The sequence below is a fragment of the Mandrillus leucophaeus genome, unplaced genomic scaffold (assembly GCF_000951045.1).
Source record: "Mandrillus leucophaeus isolate KB7577 unplaced genomic scaffold, Mleu.le_1.0 Scaffold585, whole genome shotgun sequence".
NCBI classification, from domain to species: domain Eukaryota; kingdom Metazoa; phylum Chordata; class Mammalia; order Primates; family Cercopithecidae; genus Mandrillus; species Mandrillus leucophaeus.
The window spans coordinates 504639-525795 of record NW_012106308.1 but is presented as its reverse complement, the minus strand read 5'-3'; the positions used below and the strand labels follow the sequence as shown (position 1 = coordinate 525795).

General features: G+C 43.7%; 1 protein-coding gene across 3 annotated transcripts in view; it reads left to right on the top strand.

Annotated features, from left to right (window-relative positions):
* The first annotated feature begins 10890 nt into the window (after positions 1-10890).
* PSMD12 (proteasome (prosome, macropain) 26S subunit, non-ATPase, 12) overlaps positions 10891-21157 on the top strand; it is a 32940-nt gene continuing 22673 nt past the window's right edge. The window contains exons 1-5 of one of the 3 annotated variants that reach the window (XM_011999169.1): positions 10966-11100; positions 14629-14745; positions 16233-16407; positions 19891-19950; positions 20038-20166. In XM_011999169.1, the coding sequence (XP_011854559.1) occupies positions 20047-20166 (120 nt within the window). In that variant the 5' untranslated portion in view covers positions 10966-11100; positions 14629-14745; positions 16233-16407; positions 19891-19950; positions 20038-20046. Of the gene's footprint in view, positions 11101-14628; positions 14746-16232; positions 16408-19890; positions 19951-20037; positions 20167-21157 lie in introns of all 3 variants that reach the window. The other 2 variants (XM_011999167.1, XM_011999168.1) reach the window with 2 other exon arrangements.

Sequence of the window (21157 nt, the reverse complement as noted above, 5' to 3'; positions counted from 1 at the left end):
CCGGCCAATGGGGAAATGGCAAAGAATGTGGAGGATTTAAACAAAACAGCGTGTCTCTGCCAGACGGCGGGGCTGCTCCGGAGCGGAGCCCGGCCGGCGCTGGGGAGGCTCGGGCAGAGGGGCTTCCCTCGGCTCCTTTGCCGTTTGAATCCGCTCTCCATTGTGCCCTGAGTGCCGCCGAGCTCCATCCAGCCCCTCTGGGCAGTTTCTGATCCCCTGACCCTAGGGACAAGTCACCAATGCCCACCACCTATGTGTGGTCCAGTAAGCAAGTCCAGGGCTGGAGAGGCAATGGGTGGGATTTGGGAACAAACCCTTGCCTGGTTTCAGAGGAGAGATCCTGGAAAACTGGGAAGTGCAGCCCTGTGAATGGAAATGAAGTACAAACAGGGGGAGGGAACAACCAGAGAGCACATGAACCCCACGTAGCCTGTTACCTCGCCTGGCCCGGCTCTGCAATCTTTCTGCAGATTGTGCAGGCTCCGCACAGCAGAAAGAAAGAGTAGGTTTTCGTATCCGCACTCCTAAGTTCAAAAAGTCACAGTGAAATGTCAATGAAAATGCCTGGAGTGTTGCTATTTCATCCATATTAAACAGATCCCTCATTTTAACCACAAGAAGCACATTCTTCAGTTACTCAGGAAGCAGCATGGAACTGCTGAAGTCTGTTTTTCATTTGTCTGGTATTTTTCAGCTTGTTTTTATGAAAACTTGCCGGATGAAAAATGCATCAGTTGCCTGTATGAGAATAACCTGTAAGCGTTATCTTTTCTCCGAAAAATCTTCACGCTCTGAGGTCCTGAGGCTAGAACTTGGATGGGGATGCAGATGCCTCAATATATAATTTTGAATTGTGATTAATATGTAATTAACCAATATGACGATGATGGGCTTGTGGCAAAAGTCATCCAGAGGGCTGGAGAGAATGTATAACTGTGTTAACTGATACAAACCCTCCTAGGAAAATGATACCTTGTATCCAGCTTATATTTTAGTGGAAACTATTTTCCAGATAAATGCTTTCCAGAGTTGGCTCAGAAATATTCACAGCAACTAATTAAAGCTAAACCAAATTCCTCGAGGTGGAAAATCTAAATCTGACACTGCAGTGTTGAATAATAACACATTGGAAGGCTGTGATATGGAAAGAAACTCAAGCTGTTTTTCCTTTTTTTTTTTTTTTTTTGCTTCTTACTTGAAAACAAATGGAAGACCTAATAATCTTCCCAGAGGCAGGAAGGCAAGGGATTGGCTAGCCCCACATACACATTCACATAGGACATTGGGATGTGTAGGCTCGGTTCCTGGTTTCCTGGACATTTCCTGACACTGATTCTGGAAGGAAGTATTCTACTGACGGGTGACACGGTCGAGAAGCTACTTCTCTGAATTTTCCGAACTGTAAATTGTCACGTATATGCTTCCTCCATCACCCCTCTTGTTGTTGTTGTTGTTGGTTTGTGACAGAGTTTCGCTCTTGTTGCCCAGGCTAGAGTGCAATGGCATGATCTCGGCTTACTGCAACCTCCACCTCCCCCGTTCAAGCAAGTCTCCTGCCTCAGTCTCTGGAGCAGCTGGGATTACAGGCGCCCACCACCACCCCTGGCTAATTTTGTATTTTCGGTAGAGATGGGGTTTCACCATGTTGGTCAGGCTGGTCTCAAACTCCTGAGCTCAGGTGACAGCCCCGGCCTCCCAAAGTGCTGGGATTACAGGTGTGAGCCACCACGCCCAGCCCACCCCTCCTGTTGTAAGGTGACTTCTCCATTGGATTCTTGTTTTCATTCAGTGCATCCGCAGACCTGGTCATACTAATCTTGTGCAAGTACAGCTCTCATCCTGCCACCTTCAAAACCTTATAGCGATTCCTGGCTGGGCTCGGTGGCTCACTCCTGTAACCCCAGCACTTTGAGAGGCCGAGGCGGGCCGATCGCATGAGCCCAGGAGTTCAAGAACAGCCTGGGAAACATGCTGAAACCCTGTCTCTAAAATTAAAAAACATATAAAAACCTTTTGGGGCTTCTCTATGGCCTACTGAGCAAGTCAAAATGCCTTGGTAGGAGTTTCGAGGCTCTGGATCTACCTTTCCCATATTAGTCCATTACCCTTCCCAGCCCAACTCCAGCCAAACGAGAGGAGTTCGTTGGCTGCAAAAGCCCCTCCTCCCCAGCCACCTTTCTATCTCAACCCTTCTGCTGTTCAATCCATTGCCTTCACAGATAATCCCTCTCCCCAGCTCAATTCCCATGACACCATTTTAAACCCAGGCCTTGGCAATCTGTGCTTCAGACAGTGGTTCTGATAGCAGTGAGCTGGAGAGGCTAGCAGAGGTGGGAGGGGCGGGGTGCAGAGCATAGGGAGGGCATATTCATTCATAAGTCATGCACACTGAGGGCGGGGCGCGCCATCTGCTGGCCAAGCGCGGTGGTTTCAAGTCCTGTCCTCAGCAAGTGTCTGGCAAGAATTGTATCTTTGTTTCTTCTCAAACAATGAGGTGCGATATCTACTTACAAAAAACCTTGAAGCTGTTGCTATCATCATCATGGACAGTCATGATGTTCCGTTAACAATGTACAATCTGCTGTGGCTGATCATCACATTTTTTTAATGGGGGTGGGGCACAAAAGGCAAAAAGGAACAAAACAGTAAAGTTACCAGAGAGGAATGATAAGACAAAGAGGAAACGAATATGAGTCTGTGCATGTGTGTGACAGGCACACCAATATCATTTAAGAAGATCATTTCAACCTATTCTCTTCGAGGCATTCTGATGATCTCTTTAATCCTCCCTGTTTGTGTCAAAAAACTAATACGGTCTTGACCTACCTCTGTAAACAGCCTCTGAAAGAAAAGTGTACTAACAGGTATTTCTGACGATTAAAAAATGAAAGCCGGGCATGGTGGCTCACGCCTGTAATCCCAACACTTTGGGAGGCCGAGGTGGGCGAATCACTTGAGATCAGAAGTTCAAGACCACCCTCGCCAATACGGTGAAACTCCGTCTCTACTAAAAATACAAAAAGTAGCTGGGCGTGGTGGCTTGCACCTGCAGTCCCAGCTACTTGGGAGGCTGAGGCAGAATTGCTTGAATATGGGAGGCAGAAGTTGCAGTAAGCCAAGATCATGCCACTGCACTCCAGCCTGGGTGACAGAACAAGACTCTGTCTCAAAAAAAAAAAAAGATTTGTCCCTTCTCTATATATATTTATTTATTCAAATATAAATATATATATATATCTGCGTGGATTCATGCTTATTTATTTTATACTTCAAGTTATAATCAATAATATAATCAATATTATGTTATTTATTTTGCTCAGACAATTCCAGCATTGGCCGTTGGGAGCTCTTTCTGGTTGACTCCTATGTGCTTTTGACATGCCTCTTTTTGGTTTTTGTTTTTTTTTGAGCCGGAGTCTTGCTCTGTCACCCAGGCTGGAGTGCAATGGTTCAATCTCAGCTCACTGAAACCTACACCTCCCAGGTTCATGCGATTCTACTGCCTCAGCCTCCTGAGTAGCTGGGATTACAAGCACCTGCCACCAAGCCCGGCTTTTTGTATTTTTAGTAGAGATGGGGTTTCACCATGTTGGCCAGGCTGGTGGGGAACTCCTGACCTCAGGTGATCCACCCGCCTTGGCCTCCCAAAGTGCTGGGATTACAGGCGTGAGCCACCATGCCTGGCCAACATGGTCTCCTTTTTATAACATTTTAAAAATCAAATGTTATTCCTGCTTTTTTTTTTTTTTTTTTTTTTGAGACAGGGTCTCGCTCTGTCACCCAGCAGCACGATATCAACTCACTGCAACCTCCATCTCCCAGGTTCAAGTGATCTTCCGGCCTCAGCCTCCCAAGTAGCCGGGACTATAGGCACATGCCACCATAATTTTTGTATTTCTTTTGTAGAGATGGCGTTCTGCCATGTTATCCAGGCTGGTCTGAAACTTTTGAGCTCAAGCGATCCACCCACCTCGGCCTCCCAAAGTGCTGGGTTTATAGGTGTGAACCACTGCGCCCAGCCTACAATTAATTTTTGTTTTATTAAATATTACTTGCATAATTCCAACAAAGTCTAAGTGTTTGTGCGTGTGTTTGTGTTTAAATACCTGTATATTTGACCTTGTTTGGTTACTAAGCTAATGTTAAATTCTTTCTTAATGACACATAGGAAGTCCCAAGGCAATTCTTATGTGTAGACCCACCCATCTATCAGGCCTCTGTTAAATACAGAGAGAATGTCTTTGATGTGGAATTGCTTATAGCTGTGCAGTAAATGCCCATAAAATAAAAGTGAATTGACAATGATGTATTACAAATTGCTTCACACAGAAAAAAACAAAACAAAACTGGAGGTTCTGTGGCCAAAGGTATAGCTTCTTTTTTAAACAAGTAAGATAGCAATAAATTGGCCTGTGCTGTGGCTCACGCCTGCAATCCCAGCACTTTGGGAGGCCAAGGCAGGCAGATCACTTGAGTTCAGGAGTTCGAGACCAGCCTGGTCAACATGGTGAAACACCATCTCTACTAACAAAAATACAAAAATTAGCCACACTGGACAGTGGCGTGATCATAGCTCACTGCAGCCTTAAACTCCTGGGCTCAAAGGATCCTCCCACCTCAGCCTCCTGAATAGCTGGGATAACAGACATACCACACCCAGCTAATTTTTAACATATTTTTAGAAACAGGGTCTTGACATGTTGACCAGGCTGGTCTTGAACTCCTGGCCTCAAGAGATCCTCCTGCCTTAGCTGGGATTACAGGCATGAGCCACTGCATCTGGCCCAAATTCAAATCTTGGGCCCAAATGACACCCCTTAACTTGAAACTTGAACACTAACTTGCCTTCTTGTCACTTGGATATCCGACAGTCACCTCAAATTTATCCAAAACAGGTCCTTCTCTCTCTCTCTCTCTCTTTTGTTTTTAATTAATATATTTATTTATTTATTTATTTTTGAGACAGAGTCTCGCTCTGTTGCCCAGGATGGAGTGCAGTGGCGCAATCTCGGCTCACTGCAACCTCCACCTCCCAGGTTCAAGCGATTCTCCTGCCTTAGCCTCCCGAGTAGCTGGGACAACAGGCGGGTGCCACCGCCCCCGGCTAATTTTTGTATTTTTAATAGAGACGGGGTTTCGCCATGGTTGCCAGGCTGATCTCGAACTCCTGACCTCAAGTGATCCACCCATCTCAGTCTCCCACAGTGCTGGGATTACAGATGTGAGCCACCATGCCCGGCTGAGCTCCTCCTCTTTTCCTCTTGACTTGCTTCTCCCTAATCTGTTCCATTTTGGTAAATGGCAACTCCATCCTTCCAGATGCTCAGGCCACAAAACTTGCAGACATGTCTGACCCCTCTTCTCTCACATGTATCAGCAAATCCTATCTTGGCTCTATCTTTGGTAGATATCCAGAATTCACCACCTCCACCTCCGCCTCCCAGGTTCAAGCTATTCTCCTGCCTCAGCCTCCTGAGTAGCTGGGATTACAGGCATGTGCCAACACGCCTGGCTAATTTTGTATTTTTAGTAGAGACGAGGTTTCACCATGTTGGTCAGGCTGGTCTCGAACTCCTGGCCTCAGGTGATCCACCCGCCTTAGCCTCCCAAAGTGCTGGGATTACAGGTGTGAGTCACCACGCCCAGCCTACCACCTTAACCGTAGTTCAAATCACCATCATTTTCCTTCTGGATTATTGCAATCACCTCTCAACTAGTCTCCTAACTTCTGCCCAATCTAGTCACCACACAGCAGCAAGAATGATTGTTTTAATATGTAAGTCAGTTCATGCCACTCCCTTCCCCAAAACCCCCATTAGCTTCTCATCTCACTAGGATTAAAAACCAAGTCCTGGCCAGGTGATGTGGCTCATGCTTGTAATCCCAACACTTTGGGAGGCTTAGGTGGGAGGATTACTTGAGTCCAGAAGTTCAAGACCAGCCTGGGCAACACAGCGAGACCCTGTCCCTACAAAAAACAAAAAAAATTAGCCGGGTGTCGTGGATGCGCCTATAGTCCCAGCTACTCTGGAGGCTGAGGTGGGAGGATCGCTTGAGCCTGGGAGGTCGAGGCTGCAATGAGCTGTGATTATGCCACTGCACTCCAGCCTGGGCGACAGAGCGAGACCCCATCTCAAAACAAAAACAAAAAAATGAAAACCCAAGTCCTATAGCTCGTGCCTGTAATCTCAGCTACTTAAGAGGCCAGCTACTTAGGAGATGAAGACAGAAGGATCGCTTGAGCCCAGGAGTTCAACACCGGCCTGGGCAACATAGCGAGACCTCCTTCTCTAAAAGAGTAGAAACCAAAAACAACCAACCCCTATAATGGCCAAGTTGCCCTAAGCCTCATCTCCTACGACGTTCGCCCTCACTCATTCTGCTCTTGTCACTCTGACCTCCTTGTTCTTCAAACAGGCCAGATGTGATCTAATTGCTGTCATCTCAGAGTTCTCTCACCTGCAGCACCCTCTGCCTGAATCTTCAAACCCCAGATACCTGCAAGCCTGGCTCCCTTACTTCTGTTCTTGGCTCACTAGTGATGCCTTCCCTGACTACTTCCCAAATGCTTATCACACCCCCTGCCCCACCCACACACATATTTACATATTTATTTTCTGTCTTCTCTCCATTATATAACGTTCACTTTCCATGGCTGGGCGTGGTGGCTCAGGCCTGTAATCCCAGCACTTTGGGAGGCCGAGGTGGGCAGATCACCTAAGGTCAGGAGTCTGAGACTAGCCTGGCCAACATGGCAAAACCCATCTCTACTGAAAAAATACAAAAATTAGCTGGCATGGTGGTGCACACCTATAGTCCCAGCTACTTGGGAGGCTGAGGCTGGAAAATCACTTGAACCCGGGAGGCGGTGGCTGCAGTGAGCTAAGGTCATGCCACTGCACTCCAGTCTGGGCAACAGAGCAAGACTCTGTTTCAAAAAAGAAAAAGAATGTTCACTTCCCAAAGGCAGGATCTTTGGGACAGTTATGTGCACAGCCAATAAGATGGATGTGCCAGGAATGCCAACTATACAAAAAATACTAGGCTGGGCTCGGTGGCTCACACCTGTAATCCTCGCACTTTGGGAGGCTGAGGCGGGTGGATCATGAGGTCGGGAGATCGAGACCATCCTGGTTAACACGGTGAAACCCCATCTCTACTAAAAATACAAAAACAAAAATTAGCCGGGCATGGTGGTGGGCGTCTGTAGTCCGAGCTACTGGGGAGGCTGAGGCAGGAGAATGGCGTGAACCCAGGAGGCGGAGCTTGCAGTGAGTTGAGATTGCGTGCGCCACTGCACTCCAGCCTGGGCGACAGAGTGAGACTCCATCTCAAAAAAAAAAAAAAAAAAAGTACAAGACATAGTAATTAACATAGCATAGGGGCACATTATTTCTAATAATGAGTATCATAATATTCCTGTTCATTCTGAATCAACTCCTCTTCCCAATCAGCATTTCTCCCTTGCCTTTTAGATTTTCCTACACTGCCAATTTTTCTCTTCTGAAACAAACTTCCTTCTTGCAAAGCCACAGATTTAATCTCAAACTCACCCAAATAAAGAATTCATATAAGGTATCTGTCTGTAATACAGTACTCTCACCTATTTTTTTCTGACTATTGCTCAGACTTCCGAGTTCCTTCTTTATTTAACTTTAATCTCTTGTTTTCTTAGGATCTCAGCTTGCTTTCATTTTCTTTTGCCTCTAAGCTCAGCAAGGAAGGGCTTCATTTCGGTTTGGGAGCCAACTACTTTTCTCCCCCTCTTATTTGCCCCTTCTTAGACCCTTTCCTTAATTTTTGAGTTCAGGAAATCATAAATCTGTCTACTCCATCACACCTTTGTTACTTTTTGTCTTCTCAAACTCTTCACTCTAAATTTAGACCTCCAGCTGGGTGCTGTGGTTCATGTCTGTAATCCCAGCACTTTGGAAGAGGCAGGAGGCTCGCCTGAGGCCAAGAGTTCAAGACTGGCCTGGGCAACACAGTGAGACCTCCCCCATCTCTGCCAAAAATAACTAACTAACTAAATAAAAAATAAAACAATAGCTGAGGGCCGGGCGCAGTGGCTCAAGCCTGTAATCCCAGCACTTTGGAAGACCAAGGCAGGCGGATCACTTGAGGTCAGGAGTTTGAGACCAGCCTGGCCAACATGGTGAAACCCAGACTCTACTGAAAATACAAAAATTGATCAGTTGTGGTGGTGCACGCCTGCAATCCCAGCTACTTAGGAGGTTGAGGCAGGGGAATCACTTGAACCCAGGAGGCAGAGGTTGCAGTGAGCCGAGATCGCACCACTGTACTCCAGCCTGGGTGACAGAGCGTGACTCCGTTTCAAAAAACAAACAAACAAACAAACAAAAACCGATAGCTGAGTAGTCTCAGCTACTTGGAAGGCTGAGGCAGAAGAATCACTTGAGCTTAGGCGGTCAGGGCTGCAGTGAGCCCTGGTCTCGCCACTGCACTCCAGCTTGGGCAACAGAACAAGACTATGTCTCAAAAAAGATTTTTTTTTTAAATACAAAATAAATGTATGCTTCCAGATTCTATTGTCTACTCTCATCAAACCAATGTCACAAGGAATATATAGTGAAAAGCCACCTTAGCCTAGTGTGTCTCAACAATACCAGCTTCTAGAGTGTGTTTTAGAAGGCTGTAGGGGAATTTGAGTTGTCACAATCACGGAGGGAAGAGGGAGACACCAGCATGTGATTGCAATGCTAAACAGCCTACCATGCAACAAGCCCACACGATACAATATTGTCTCACATTCCATCAGACTTTTGAATAACCTACCAGACACTTTCTTCTGTGTCTGAGGCCTCGACTCTAAGTCAGTTTCACATATGACAAGCTACTTTCCTTTCACTTTTAATATCAACTAAAATTTCTAAGAATTCTTCTATGAGGAAAACAATGGAAGATTATATGTTGATATAGTCAGAACTTTATTTCAGCAGGTCATGGATTACAAAGTTTGTTTGCTTGGTTGGTTGCTTGTTTGTTTATTTATTTTGAGACAGAGTCTCATCTGTCGCCCAGGCTGAAGTGCAGTGGCGCAATCTTGGCTCACTGCAACCTCCACCTCCCGGGTTCAAGCAATTCTCCTGCCTCAGCCTCCTGAGTAGCTGGGATTACAGGCGCATGCCATGACGACTGCCTAATTTTTGCATTTTTAGCGCAGACAGGGTTTCGCCATGTTGGTCAGGCTGGTCTTGAACTACTAGCCTCAAGTGATCCACCCACCTCAGCATCTCGAAATGCTGGGATTATAGGCATGAGCTGTAAGACCCAGCTGATGGACTATAAAATTAAAATTAAAAAAAAAAAGTTTTACCAAGTGGCTTGTTGCTCACCATTTTGGAAAATGTCATCAACAATAAGCCCTCACCATGCTTCAGGAACCAAGAGAACACACCTGTTGCAGTTGCAGCTTTTACATTTATAGTTACGGTTTATGGGTGCAAGTAAATAACTACTTCCTTGTGTTTTCCACTGTAGACATGTTTTAGCCGTTATCTTTTGAAATATATATTATTTTGCTATTATAAAATTTGTTTCTTGGTTGGGCACAGTGGCTCACACCTGTAATCTCAGCACTTTAGGAGGCCAAGGTGAGAGGACTGCTAAGGCCAGGTGTTTGAGACCAGCCTGGGCTACGTAGTATAGTTGCTGTCTCTACAAAAATAGAAAAAGGTAAAATTTGTTTCTCCTCTACATTACAGATTATAGCTGAGCTAGTGTCTTATTTTTCTTGTAAATGGTTTATATTTTCCCTGATTTTCACTGCAGTTAAAACAAAGAGATCTATTCAGCATTCATAAAGTGATGTCGGCACTAATGAAATTGAGAACCACTAACATAATAGATAAACCACTCCAAGATTTCCCGTTTTCCTGTTTGCTTTCCAGGCTGCTGTTGACCATATGCCCACACCAAACACAACCTCATTCCCATTTTCAAGGATCCTAAGCTTTTTTAAGATCTTAAGCTGTTTTATAGGGACCAGCATGGTATGAATGATAACACATAAAACGTGTAAGGCCCTTAAGAATTGAAATTGTCTCACATGTCATCTCGTTCGATGCTCACGAAAGTCCTATAGTCTTTCTGGTCGGGCGCGGTGGCTCACGCCTGTAATCCCAGCACTTTGGGAGGCCGAGGCAGGCGGAGCACGAGGTCAGGAGATCGAGACCATCTTGGCGTGGTGGCGGGCGCCTGTAGTCCCAGCTATTCAGGAGGCTGAGGCAGGAGAATGGCGGGAACCTGGGAGGCGGAGCTTGCAGTGAGCCGAGATCAAGCCACTGCACTCTAGCCTGGGCCACAGAGCGAGGCTCTGTCTCAAGAAACAAAACACACACACACAAAAAAAAACCCCACAATTAAATCTTTCTAACTTTTCTTTTTACCAACTTAGTGGATTATAGTAAAAACGAAAACAAACAAACAAAGAAACCACTTTGCTTATTAAATGACTAAGCTGCTTCCATATCTTCTCTTAGGAGCTTTCAGAGATCCCACAGATTAAGCCACCAAGATTCTCAACTAGATAAAACCTTAGAACTTTCTACTTTAAGGTTTACTTTAGCCTCCTAACGTAGAGATGAGAAAACCGAGATCCAAGAAAAGTTAAGCGACTGGCCATGGTCCTGAGAAATTATATTTCGAAGCAGGGGTGTAGGGATATATGAGATGGTCTGTTCTACTACACTCGGTTTTCTCATTGCAAATTTTAGATAAAAAGTCTGATGTTCCCAGAGACAAAACCTGACGCTGCGGGATGGACCGGCGAGTACCGCCCCGCGTGCCTCAAGCCCCACCCCCAGGGCTGTCCGCGGCAGTGCCTGAGTGGCGACCAGCACCGGGGACCTCGAGGGGTCCTTCGCGTGGGCTCCCGACGTACTGCCTGAGCGGGTGCACGGGCGGCTTCCGGTGTGGGTGACGAGTGGTGGCCGAAGCGGGGGTACAGCAAGGGACGCTCAGGCGGGGACCATGGCGGACGGCGGCTCGGAGCGGGCTGACGGGCGCATCGTCAAGATGGAGGTGGACTACAGCGCCACGGTGGATCAGCGCCTACCCGAGTGTGCGAAGCTAGCCAAGGTGAGGAGAGGCCGGCTGGCTGTTGGCGGGCGCCAGGGGCTGAGTCACGGCGCGGAGCCTGCTTAGGCCTCAGGGGGCCTACGGGCTGGAGCGTGCATCCCCCCATTGCCTGCCCAGCCCTGGTTGGGCCTGCACGAGTGGGAGACCCCAGGTCGGCCCGGCCAGGGCTGCGGAGTACGCCAGTGCCTATAGCTTCCCAGACCCTCCCCAAAACAGATGATCACTTCCTTCCGTGGGACTTAGGGCTCCGTTTTACTTTTTGCCCTTTCTTGGATGCTGCTTAAGTAACGTTTATCTTAGTGGTTTCCCAGGGGGTGAGGCTGCTTCAGTATTCAGGCTGGATCAGAGAGTTTCGTTCTGTTGCTGTTGCCCAATCCATTTATGTCGTTAAATCGTTTATGGATCATGGCTTATGTGCCTGGTCTTTGGCCAGGAGAAGGGGTAGGAAAGTGATAGTACACAGATGACTAACACAGTACCCTGTTCTTTAGGAGTTGATGTACGTAATGAATTAGTCAAGTCATGCATGGTGGTGAGGGCCATACAAGGGGAGAGTGTTAACTGGAACACCGAGAAGGAAGCTATGCATTCTTAATGGTGCCATAAGGGAAGGTTTTACAGGAAGGCTGACGTTTGTATTGGGTCTTGAAGAATTAGTAAGATTGGGTGGAGTGGAGTCATTACTGGAGACGGAACTACAAAAGTAAAGACGAGTAGGTACTATAAGAGTTCAACGGGCTTTCCAAAAAACAAGGATGGAGAAAGGTGATAAAGTTGGTACGTATGTATATCTTAGGTTCAGTATGCTTGCTGAGGGGGAGCCATAAATTCATTAAGAGCTTTCTAGCAGCTAGCATCAACAAACATCAGTTACATAAGGGTGGGAAACTCAGCCGCCTCCAGTGTCACACAGATAACAATAGCTGATATTTGTTATGTAGTTTCTGCAGTGTCAGGCTCCGTGCTTACATACACTAAGCCATTTGATCCTCACCTCAGCCCTATGCAATGGCTATTGCTATAATCCTTATTTTACAGGTAAGAAAACTTGGGTTAGAAAAAGTTGAATCACAGGCGCCAAGATCATACGGCTAGTAAAGTGGTGAAGCCAGGAAGCAAACCCAGGCAGACCGATTCTAGGTTCGGAGCTGGTGCCGTCACACACCATGCTGCCCTGCCTAGAAGCCTATTGTAATGAAAACCTGAACTTTTTTTCTTTTTTTTTTTTTGAGACGGAGTTTCACTCTTGTCACCCAGGCTGGAGTGCAGCGGCGCGATCTCGGCTGACTGCAACCCCCGCCTCCCGGGTTCAAGCGATTCTCCTGCCTCAGCCTCCCGAGTAGCTGGGACTACAGGTGCCACCACGCCCGGCTAATTTTTGTATTTTTAGTAGACACGGGGTTTCACTATGTTGACCAGGCTGGTCGCGAACTCCTGACCTAAAGTGATCCACCCACCTCGGCCTCCCAAAGTGCTGGGATTACACGTGTGAGCTACTGCGGCTGGCCAAAAACCTGAACTTCCGAGCACCTGCCCAGGAAAAGGAGGCAGCAGATCTTCACCTTCAGATAATATTTGCCAACTGGGGATGAAGGCCGAGCCTTGTCGATGCTGCTAATTTGAGAGAGAAACCAGGAAGATGGATTTCTCTGTGAAATACCTTAATATTTAGAAATTGGATAATAATCTGTCATCTTAAAATACTGTTTGAGCCAATACAATGTAACTAGAACAAAATATGCAGGCCAAAGTCAGCCCCTGAACCTCCACTTTGGAATTAATAGAATGATAGTGTCCATAAGGAAGAAACAAGTCATTTGCTTTAGAAAAGCACAACCAGATCTTTTATGAATTTCTGTTAATACCAGTCTACTGTGTGCAAGACCTAGTCAATGTTAGATACTATGAGAAGTACAGAGATTATCAGACAAGGCTCTTGCCCTCAAATAGCTTAGAGATCAGTAAGAAAAAAGGCTTCACTGCTACAATTGTTCTGGTGATCTTATGTAGCATTTATTCCTAAATAATTGTTGTCGTTTTCCAGACTGTTGAAAAACTTGCAAACTCCAATACCAGATGCTCTTTTAGGTGTCCAGTGGGTAACAGAAGTGTTTTTAAAAAAGAATGTTGGGACCTGTTAAGATAGGTACATTTGAATTTTGATTTTTTTTTTTTTAAGCCAATGTGCCAGCTGAATAAAACAAGGTATATGTTGTGGGAGGGTATACTTTTTTTGTTTTGTTTTTTGATACCGAGCCAGTTTCAACTTTAAATTAGATGGTTACCCTACACTCCTGGTTAATTTTTTTAAACGTATTTTTCCGTTTCGCTTTTTTTTTTTAATTTTTTTTTTTTTTTTTGGTTTTGAGACAGAGTTTCACTCTTGTTGCCCAGGCTGGAGTGCAGTGGCACGATCTTGGCTCACTGCAGCCTCCACCTCCCGATTTCAATTGATTCTTGTGCTTCAGCTTCCCGAGTATCTGGGATTACCGGCATGTGCCACCACATCCAGCTTATTTTGTGTTTTTAATAGAGGCGGGGTTTCACCATGTTGGTCAGGATGGTCTCAAACTCCTGGCCTCAAGTAATCCACCCGCCTCTGCCTCCCAAAGTGCTGGGATTACAGGCGTGAGCCACTGTGCCCAGTTGCTTTTTATTTTCCATTTCATATTATCTTCTAACCATTCTGCCAAACATTAAAAAAAAAATAACAACATTGTATTTCTACATTGGAATGTATGGAACAGTTAGTATACATTCTTTTGATTTTATTTTGAGTCCGTCAATAAAACTATGAAGAACTTCTTGTTATTTTCACTTGTGAGAAAATTTAAGCTTCAGGCAACTTAAGTGGTTTATTCGAGGCAGATCAAACTCACATCTCCTGGGTAAAAAAAATGGTGTTCTTTTTGCTATTGCCTCTTTAAGAGATTATCAATTCTGTCCTTAATTTCCTTAAGACATTTTTTATTTTAAATGTGAAAAACATTTGGAGATAAAAACTGTTTATATAGCACTTTGAGAGGCCAAGGTGGAAAGATCACTTGAGGCCAGCAGTTTGAGGCCAGCCTAACAAGACGCTGTCTCCACAAAAATTTAAAAATTAGCCAGATGTGGTGGTACACACCTGTTGTCCCAGCTACTCTGGAGGCTGAAGCAGGAGGATTGCTTGAGCCCAGTAGTTCAAGGTTGCTATGAGCTATGATCGCATCACTGCACGGAACCCTGGGCAACAGAGTGAGACCTTATCTCTTAAAAAAAAAAAAAAAAGTTGTGTATAGAGACTTAATAATGTATTAGTTGGGAAACCATATATAGCAGAAGCCTTAGAAAGGCAGACAAATTCTAGAGTTGGGTTGTAAAATTGCCAAATGTAGATCATCTAAATCTCTTGTAGTTGTAACCTAGTTCTATGTCTATCCTAATACTCATGTTGCAAATGATAACTAATAACTAATATATATTGTTGTATACATTTTATTAAGATGTCAGCTGCTATGATTATGGTGTGTACATACTATGTTCCAGGCGTACCTTCATAGGTATTGACTTAATTCTTACACCAACCCTGTGGATTGCTACAAGTATTGTGTCCACTTCACTGAAGAGAAAATTGAGAGTCAGAGAGCTTGTGTTTTACCCAAGGCAATATGGCAGTACAGCTGGGAATTTAGACCCAAGCAGTCTGGCTGCAGAGCCCGTTTTTTTGTTTGTTTGTTTGTTTGTTTGTTTGTTTGTTTTTGAGACAGAGTCTCACTCTGTTGCCCAGGCTGGAGTACAGTGGCACAATCTTGGCTCACTGCAACCTTCGTCTTCTGAGTTCAAGGAATTCTCCTGCCTCAGCCTCCTGAGTAGCTGGGACTATAGGCGCGCGCCACCATGCCTGGCTAATTTTTTGTATTTTTAGCACAGACAAGGTTTCACCATACTAGCTAGGCTGGTCTCGAACTCCTGACGTTGTGATCCACCCACCTCAGCCTCCCAAAGTGCTGGGATTACAGGTGTGAGCCACCGCACCCAACCAGAGCCTGTATTTTTAACCATTCTACCGTCTCTGTGATTTGTGTGTAAGCACCCTGTGTCAGGTTGATGGGGTGTTAGTAAAAGTGATACTAGTTCTTGATGATGGTTATCTCTTCGCCTTGTATTCAGGAGTTAAAAATTAATCTAAAGAGGGCCTTTTCTGAGCTGTAAAGATACGGTATTTAGCAGTTCGTAATATACTGAGGGTTTCTCGTCCTCTCTTTTTGATTATGTAGTATTTGGCACATGGTTATTTGGGGACTACTTACATTCTTAAATTGAATGTATCCTTTGATTCTCCTTCCTCTTAACCCATTTATGCTGGAGGTTGCAAAATCTTTTTTGTGCAAAATCAGATCTTGGCAATGACCTTGAGCAGTAGGCTATAAATAACTCCCACAAACTTAGCGTTCCAATAATGGAACATTAGAGATAATGTTAATGTCTTTTCCTTCCTTCCTTTTTTTTTTTTTTTTTTTCTTTTTTTTAAGATATGGGTATCTCAAACTCTTGGGCTTAAGAGATCCTCCTGCTTCAGCTTCCTGAGTAGCTAGTATTACAGGCACACACCACTGTACCTGGCTTAATGTCTTTTCATTTCTTTTGGTCACCTGCAGTCTCTTATGTGCAACGTCAAAAATAAAGAGCAAGTGAAATGTAAAACAGTTTACATTGTTAGCAGCTTAAACAAAAGAGATGCCTTTAAAGAATGGGTCACTTTAAAAGTTAGTCTATGTAGGGGGAGTATTGGACTGGCTTTAAATTTCAACTATTTGTGGTGACTTTTTTGAGACCGAATTTCACTCTGTCACGCAGACTGGAGTGCAGTGGCATGATTTCAGCTCACTGCAACCTCCCGCTCCCGGGTTCAGGCGATTCTCATGCCTCAGCCACCCAAGTAGCTGGAATTACAGGCGCCCACCACCACGCCCGGCTAAATTTTGTATTTTTAGTAGAGATGGGGTTTCACCATGTTGACCAAGCTGGTCTCGAACTCCTGACCTCAAGTGATCCGCCCATCTCAGCATCCCAAAGTGTTGGGATTACAGGCGTGAGCCACCGCGCCTGGCTGTGGTGACTTTTTATCAGCCTTTTTCTTTCTTGTTTAGGTTGTGTAACAAATCATTAAAAGATTGGATTCATTCAGGAATTAAAGGAGGCGCAAACAGAACTTACAGATACTCAACATGTATTGATGTTGAACAAACTCATTAGTCGCTTACATCATTTACAAGGATTATTTTCATGAGAAAAATGAGTCACAGAAGTCACATGTTCTAACAGGTTGGTTTTGGATAGCTCTCTAACCATTTGTTCCTCTGAGTTGAAAGGCAGCATCAAGGAGTTGGAATTTCAGGACTTGAGTGAATAGACAGGAAAAGGAGGAGGATGTTTAGCAATAGGGTAGAACGTGGAAGATTGGGAGAAAAAACGGGGATGATTTGAAAATTGGAAATTGTATTAAATGAAATGATGGCAGTGTCCTTCAAATAGCACTAAATTGTCAACCATATAGTTTGTCACATCCTGCTTATTGTGACAGTAAGAATCAGGAACTGTAAGCCATTAGGATCAACTGAATACAGATCAGGAGAGTGCCAGTCCATTCAACACATATTATGTGGAGGTTGGTGCAAAGAGAAGTGACAAGTAAACAAGCATCCATCCCTAAAGGAACTTGTAGACCACTTAGGAGGTAAGTTACGTGCATCAGTAACTGATACAAGGATGGAAGGATGGACCATAGTATCTGCAGAAGCACTGGCATGTGCTTGGTGTGATGCAGCTCACCGAACTGCAGTGATGAACAGTGTAGACATGGCCCCTACTCTTACAGAGGTCGCATTCTACTGAGATTGGAAAGACAGTAAACACCAAAATAGAATATAGTTTGGGGTAATTGCAGAGTGGAGACAGTATGGTTGAGTATGAAAGGAAAAGGTGCTGAGTGACTACTGATTTTTAGAGAGTGTTATCCAAAAATGCCTTTGTGAGAAAATGACGTTTAATGTTTTGTTGATACTCCAGACTACGGCTTTAGGCCAGTGTGTAATTCTCTCACATGTATCATGCAATTCTTTAATACCCATGCTTCTGAATTAGAATACCATATATTAAACCACACTCCATTGATCACAGTCACGTGACTAATAGTAATTGCAAATGTGATGGGTGACTGTCATTAAACGGTATTTTGCGTTTTAACTATTTTTGTGCTTCTTTTTGTTGCCAGATAGTAACCATAGGGATGACTTTGATCAAAGCAAAAAGTGAGATTTAAACTAGTATGGTAGGGCAAGTGCGGCACTGCCGTGTAGAGAGCTTTGGAGCTTGAGGCAGGAGCCCTGGATCTAGTTCTGCTGATACCTTTTGTGGCTAAGCAAGTCATTTTAAGCTGTTTAGTCCTCAGTCTTTTTAATCTCTAAAATGAAGTGATTGAATTAAATAATCCCTGGCAGTCTTTCTAGTTCTGAGATTCTTTCATCTTTTAGGATTTATTAGCCTTCAACTTCGGAGAATTTATAGATTTGTTCATTTTTTTCCTCTGATGAACATTTAGCCAGTATTTATTATATACATAAATCTATAGAGCTTTCAGAGAAAGGAGAGCTAGGGCTGTCCAAATGGGAAATGTTGTTAAAATGTGTTAGTAATCACATATTTCAGATTTAATTAAAATAAGTTCAGACAGGGACTATACAGTATATATGCAGTGCTGCATGGAAAATTCATGCATGTTTAAAAGTTATCTTGGAAAAATATGGCAGCAGTATTTTAAAAAGTCAAAAAATTATTTATGCCCATAATTCAGAAGCTATGTAATAAGTTTCTTTCATTAGTAGAAAAGGATAGTACTCATGTACCATCCATGAATGTCATTAAGATAAAAAGAGTTTTCATTTTTGGTTAGAAAAACAATTTTTAAATAATACTCTTCTCATTTCAATTTATTGTCAGAGGTGTTTACATGATAGTTATTAATATTAGCGTGTTAAATAAATGCGTTTTAAAAATTTTTTATTTAAAGACCAGGTCTCACTCTGTCACCCAGGCTGGAGTGCAGTGGCGCATTCCTAGCTCACTACAGCCTCAAACTCTTGTGCTCAAGTGATTCTCCTGCCTCAGCCTCCTGAGTAGCTGAGACCACAGGCACAGGCTACCGTGCCCAGCTAATTTTTAAATTTTTTGTAGAAACAGACTCTCCCCCTATTTTCCTGGCTGGTCTCGAATTCCTGGGCTCAAGTGTCCTCCCACCTCAGCCTCCCAAAGTGCTGGGGTTACAGGGCGTGAGGCACCATGCCTGGCCAATGAGTGCAGTTTTTGTGCTGTATGTTGGTTTTGGTTTTATCAAAATGTGTGGTTCCTAATAGGATAACTTGCTTTAGTCCTGGTGTATTATCATTTATGTTTTTATTTTTTGAGTTTTATTGTTCCAATCTCTAAATATATATGCCAGGGAGAACGTTTTATTTTTACATCTGAGATAGAGGTGTGGAAAGGTTAGTTAGTGTAAGTTGTCAGAAACTGTATTTCAGTTGGACCAGTATCTGCTCGAGAGCATGACTTTAAGGATAGCATGTGTGGGTGTTCTCAGATGCTTTCATTTCCTTTAAGCATGATTACTAATTTATTTTTAAAGTCACTGAAAAATTAAACCAGAGTTTCCTGTCTTTTAGCACCAAGCACTCTCTTTATTTCTTCTTGGAATTCCATATTTTAAAATATCTGTTAGGGTGACAGTGACTTCATAAAGGAATCATTTTTCCTACTTTTTTTTTTTTTTGAGACAGGTTCTCACTCTGTCGCCCATGCTAGAGTGCAGTGGTGCGATCTTGGCTTACTGCAACCTTTGCCTCCCCATCTCAAGCCAGCCTCCCACTCCAGCCTCCAGAGTAGCTGGGACTACAGGTGTGCACCACAATGCCCAGCTAATTTTTGTATTTTTTTGTAGAGACAGGTTTTGCCATGTTGCCCAACCTGGTCTCAAACTCCTGAGTTCAAGATATCTGCCCCCTTCAGCCTCCTAAAATGCTGGCATTACAGGCATGAGCCACTGCATCTGGCCTCTGTTTTTATTCTGTAAAGACACGTGACTGCCACTTAGAGTCTCTGATCAGAACAGGATCCACCAGATGCAGTGGCTCAGGCCTGTAATCCCAGAACTTTGGGAGGCCGAGGTGGGATGATCACTTGAAGTTAGGAGTTCAAGACCAGCCTGGCCAACATGGTGAAACCCCGTCTCTACAGAAAATACAAAAATTATCCAGGTGTGGTGGCGCACTCCTGTAGTCTCACCTGCTGTGGAGGCTGAGGCATGAGAATCGCTGGAACCCGGGAGGTGGAGGTTGTAGTGAGCCGCGATGGTGCCACTGCATTCCAGCCTGGGTGAAAGAGTAAGACTCTGTCTTAAAAAAAGAACAAGATAAACAGGTGTTACCACACTGAGTTGATAAATTAGAATCCAGAACAAAGACTTGGTGTTCTCTCAGATGTTACATGATTGTTATATGTTCACTTTCTCTTAGGCATTTAAAAATATTAAAAATAGCTTGTGGGCTTCAAGTAGGGGACCACTGCCTGCCATCACCCACTAGAGAAGAAAGCACTATCATGAAAAGGAGAGAAGCAAAAGTAGTTATGGGGTGATCATTTTCCTCTAGAAGAGGCCGTTGATTTTTCGTTTTCTGTGTCAAAACCATTTCATTTTAGACTAGTTATTTGGATTTTTTGTGTTTTTTTATTGTTCATTTTCATCTTTTGTTTTAGGAAGGAAGACTTCAAGAAGTCATTGAAACCCTTCTCTCTCTGGAAAAGCAGACTCGTACTGTGAGTAGTTCACAGGGAAAAGCTCAGTTACCATTAATTTCATTGAACATTGTTCCATTAACTTTCAATGTATTTTTACCCTTACAGGCTTCCGATATGGTATCTACATCCCGTATCTTAGTTGCAGTAGTGAAGATGTGCTATGAGGCTAAAGAATGGGATTTACTTAATGAAAATATTATGCTTTTGTCCAAAAGGCGGAGTCAGTTAAAACAGGTGAGTTCATGATCATGTCTGCTTGAAACACAAAAGCATTTGTATTTCAGACCTTTTCACAAACTCTTCTATAAGTCTATTTAAAATGTGTTAAGTCAACATTGTAACATCCTAGAGGATGTTTTAAAATTCGGTCCACATTCTCATAATGATATAACTGTTTTCTGTTTGTTCTTCTAGTCTTTATATGTTTGCATATTTTTAAAAAATTGTGTTAGAGTGTTCATACATCTTTTCTATTTTGATGTTGCTACTTTTGTTCTTTTTTTTCCTTATGTATTTACTTATTTTGAGACAGGGTCTCACTCTGTCATCCAGGCTGGAGTGCAGTGGTGTGATTATAGCTGACTGCAGCCTCAGCCTCCTGGACTCAAGCAGTCTTCCCACCTCAACCCCCAAGCGGATGGGACTATAAGTGCATGCCACCACACCTGGCCAATTTTTTTATTTTTTGTAGACCTTGCTATATTACCCCGGCTGGTCTCAAACTCCTGGACTCAAGTGATCCCTCTGTCTTCGCCTCTCAAAGTGCTGGAATTACAGACATGAGCCACTGTGCCTGGCCCCACTTTTATTATTCTAAATGGTTGTATTATAATTTATTAAGTTGATATTCTGATTTATTTAGTCATATCTCTTTTATTAAACACATCTTTTTATGCTGTTTTAAAATGTTTACTAGTAACTAAATATTTCATTTTCTTATATTATCCCAATATATGATTTTTTGCAAAACAGCTTTTTGAGGTATTACTGACATTCAAAAACTATGCATACTGACAAATAGTTCTCTCCTTGACTAAACTCTCTGAGCCCTCTTCTTGACAAGGCCTTAACCTTGTCCTGTGTAGACTTAAACAAATACTAAGATTGTTTCTAATAATTCAAGGCTGCATTTCCAGGATGACCCAACCCTGGCTTAGAGTGCTTGCCTGAGAAAACTGAAGTCTGCCAAAAGAATGTACTGTTAAATATTTAATCGTGTGTGTGT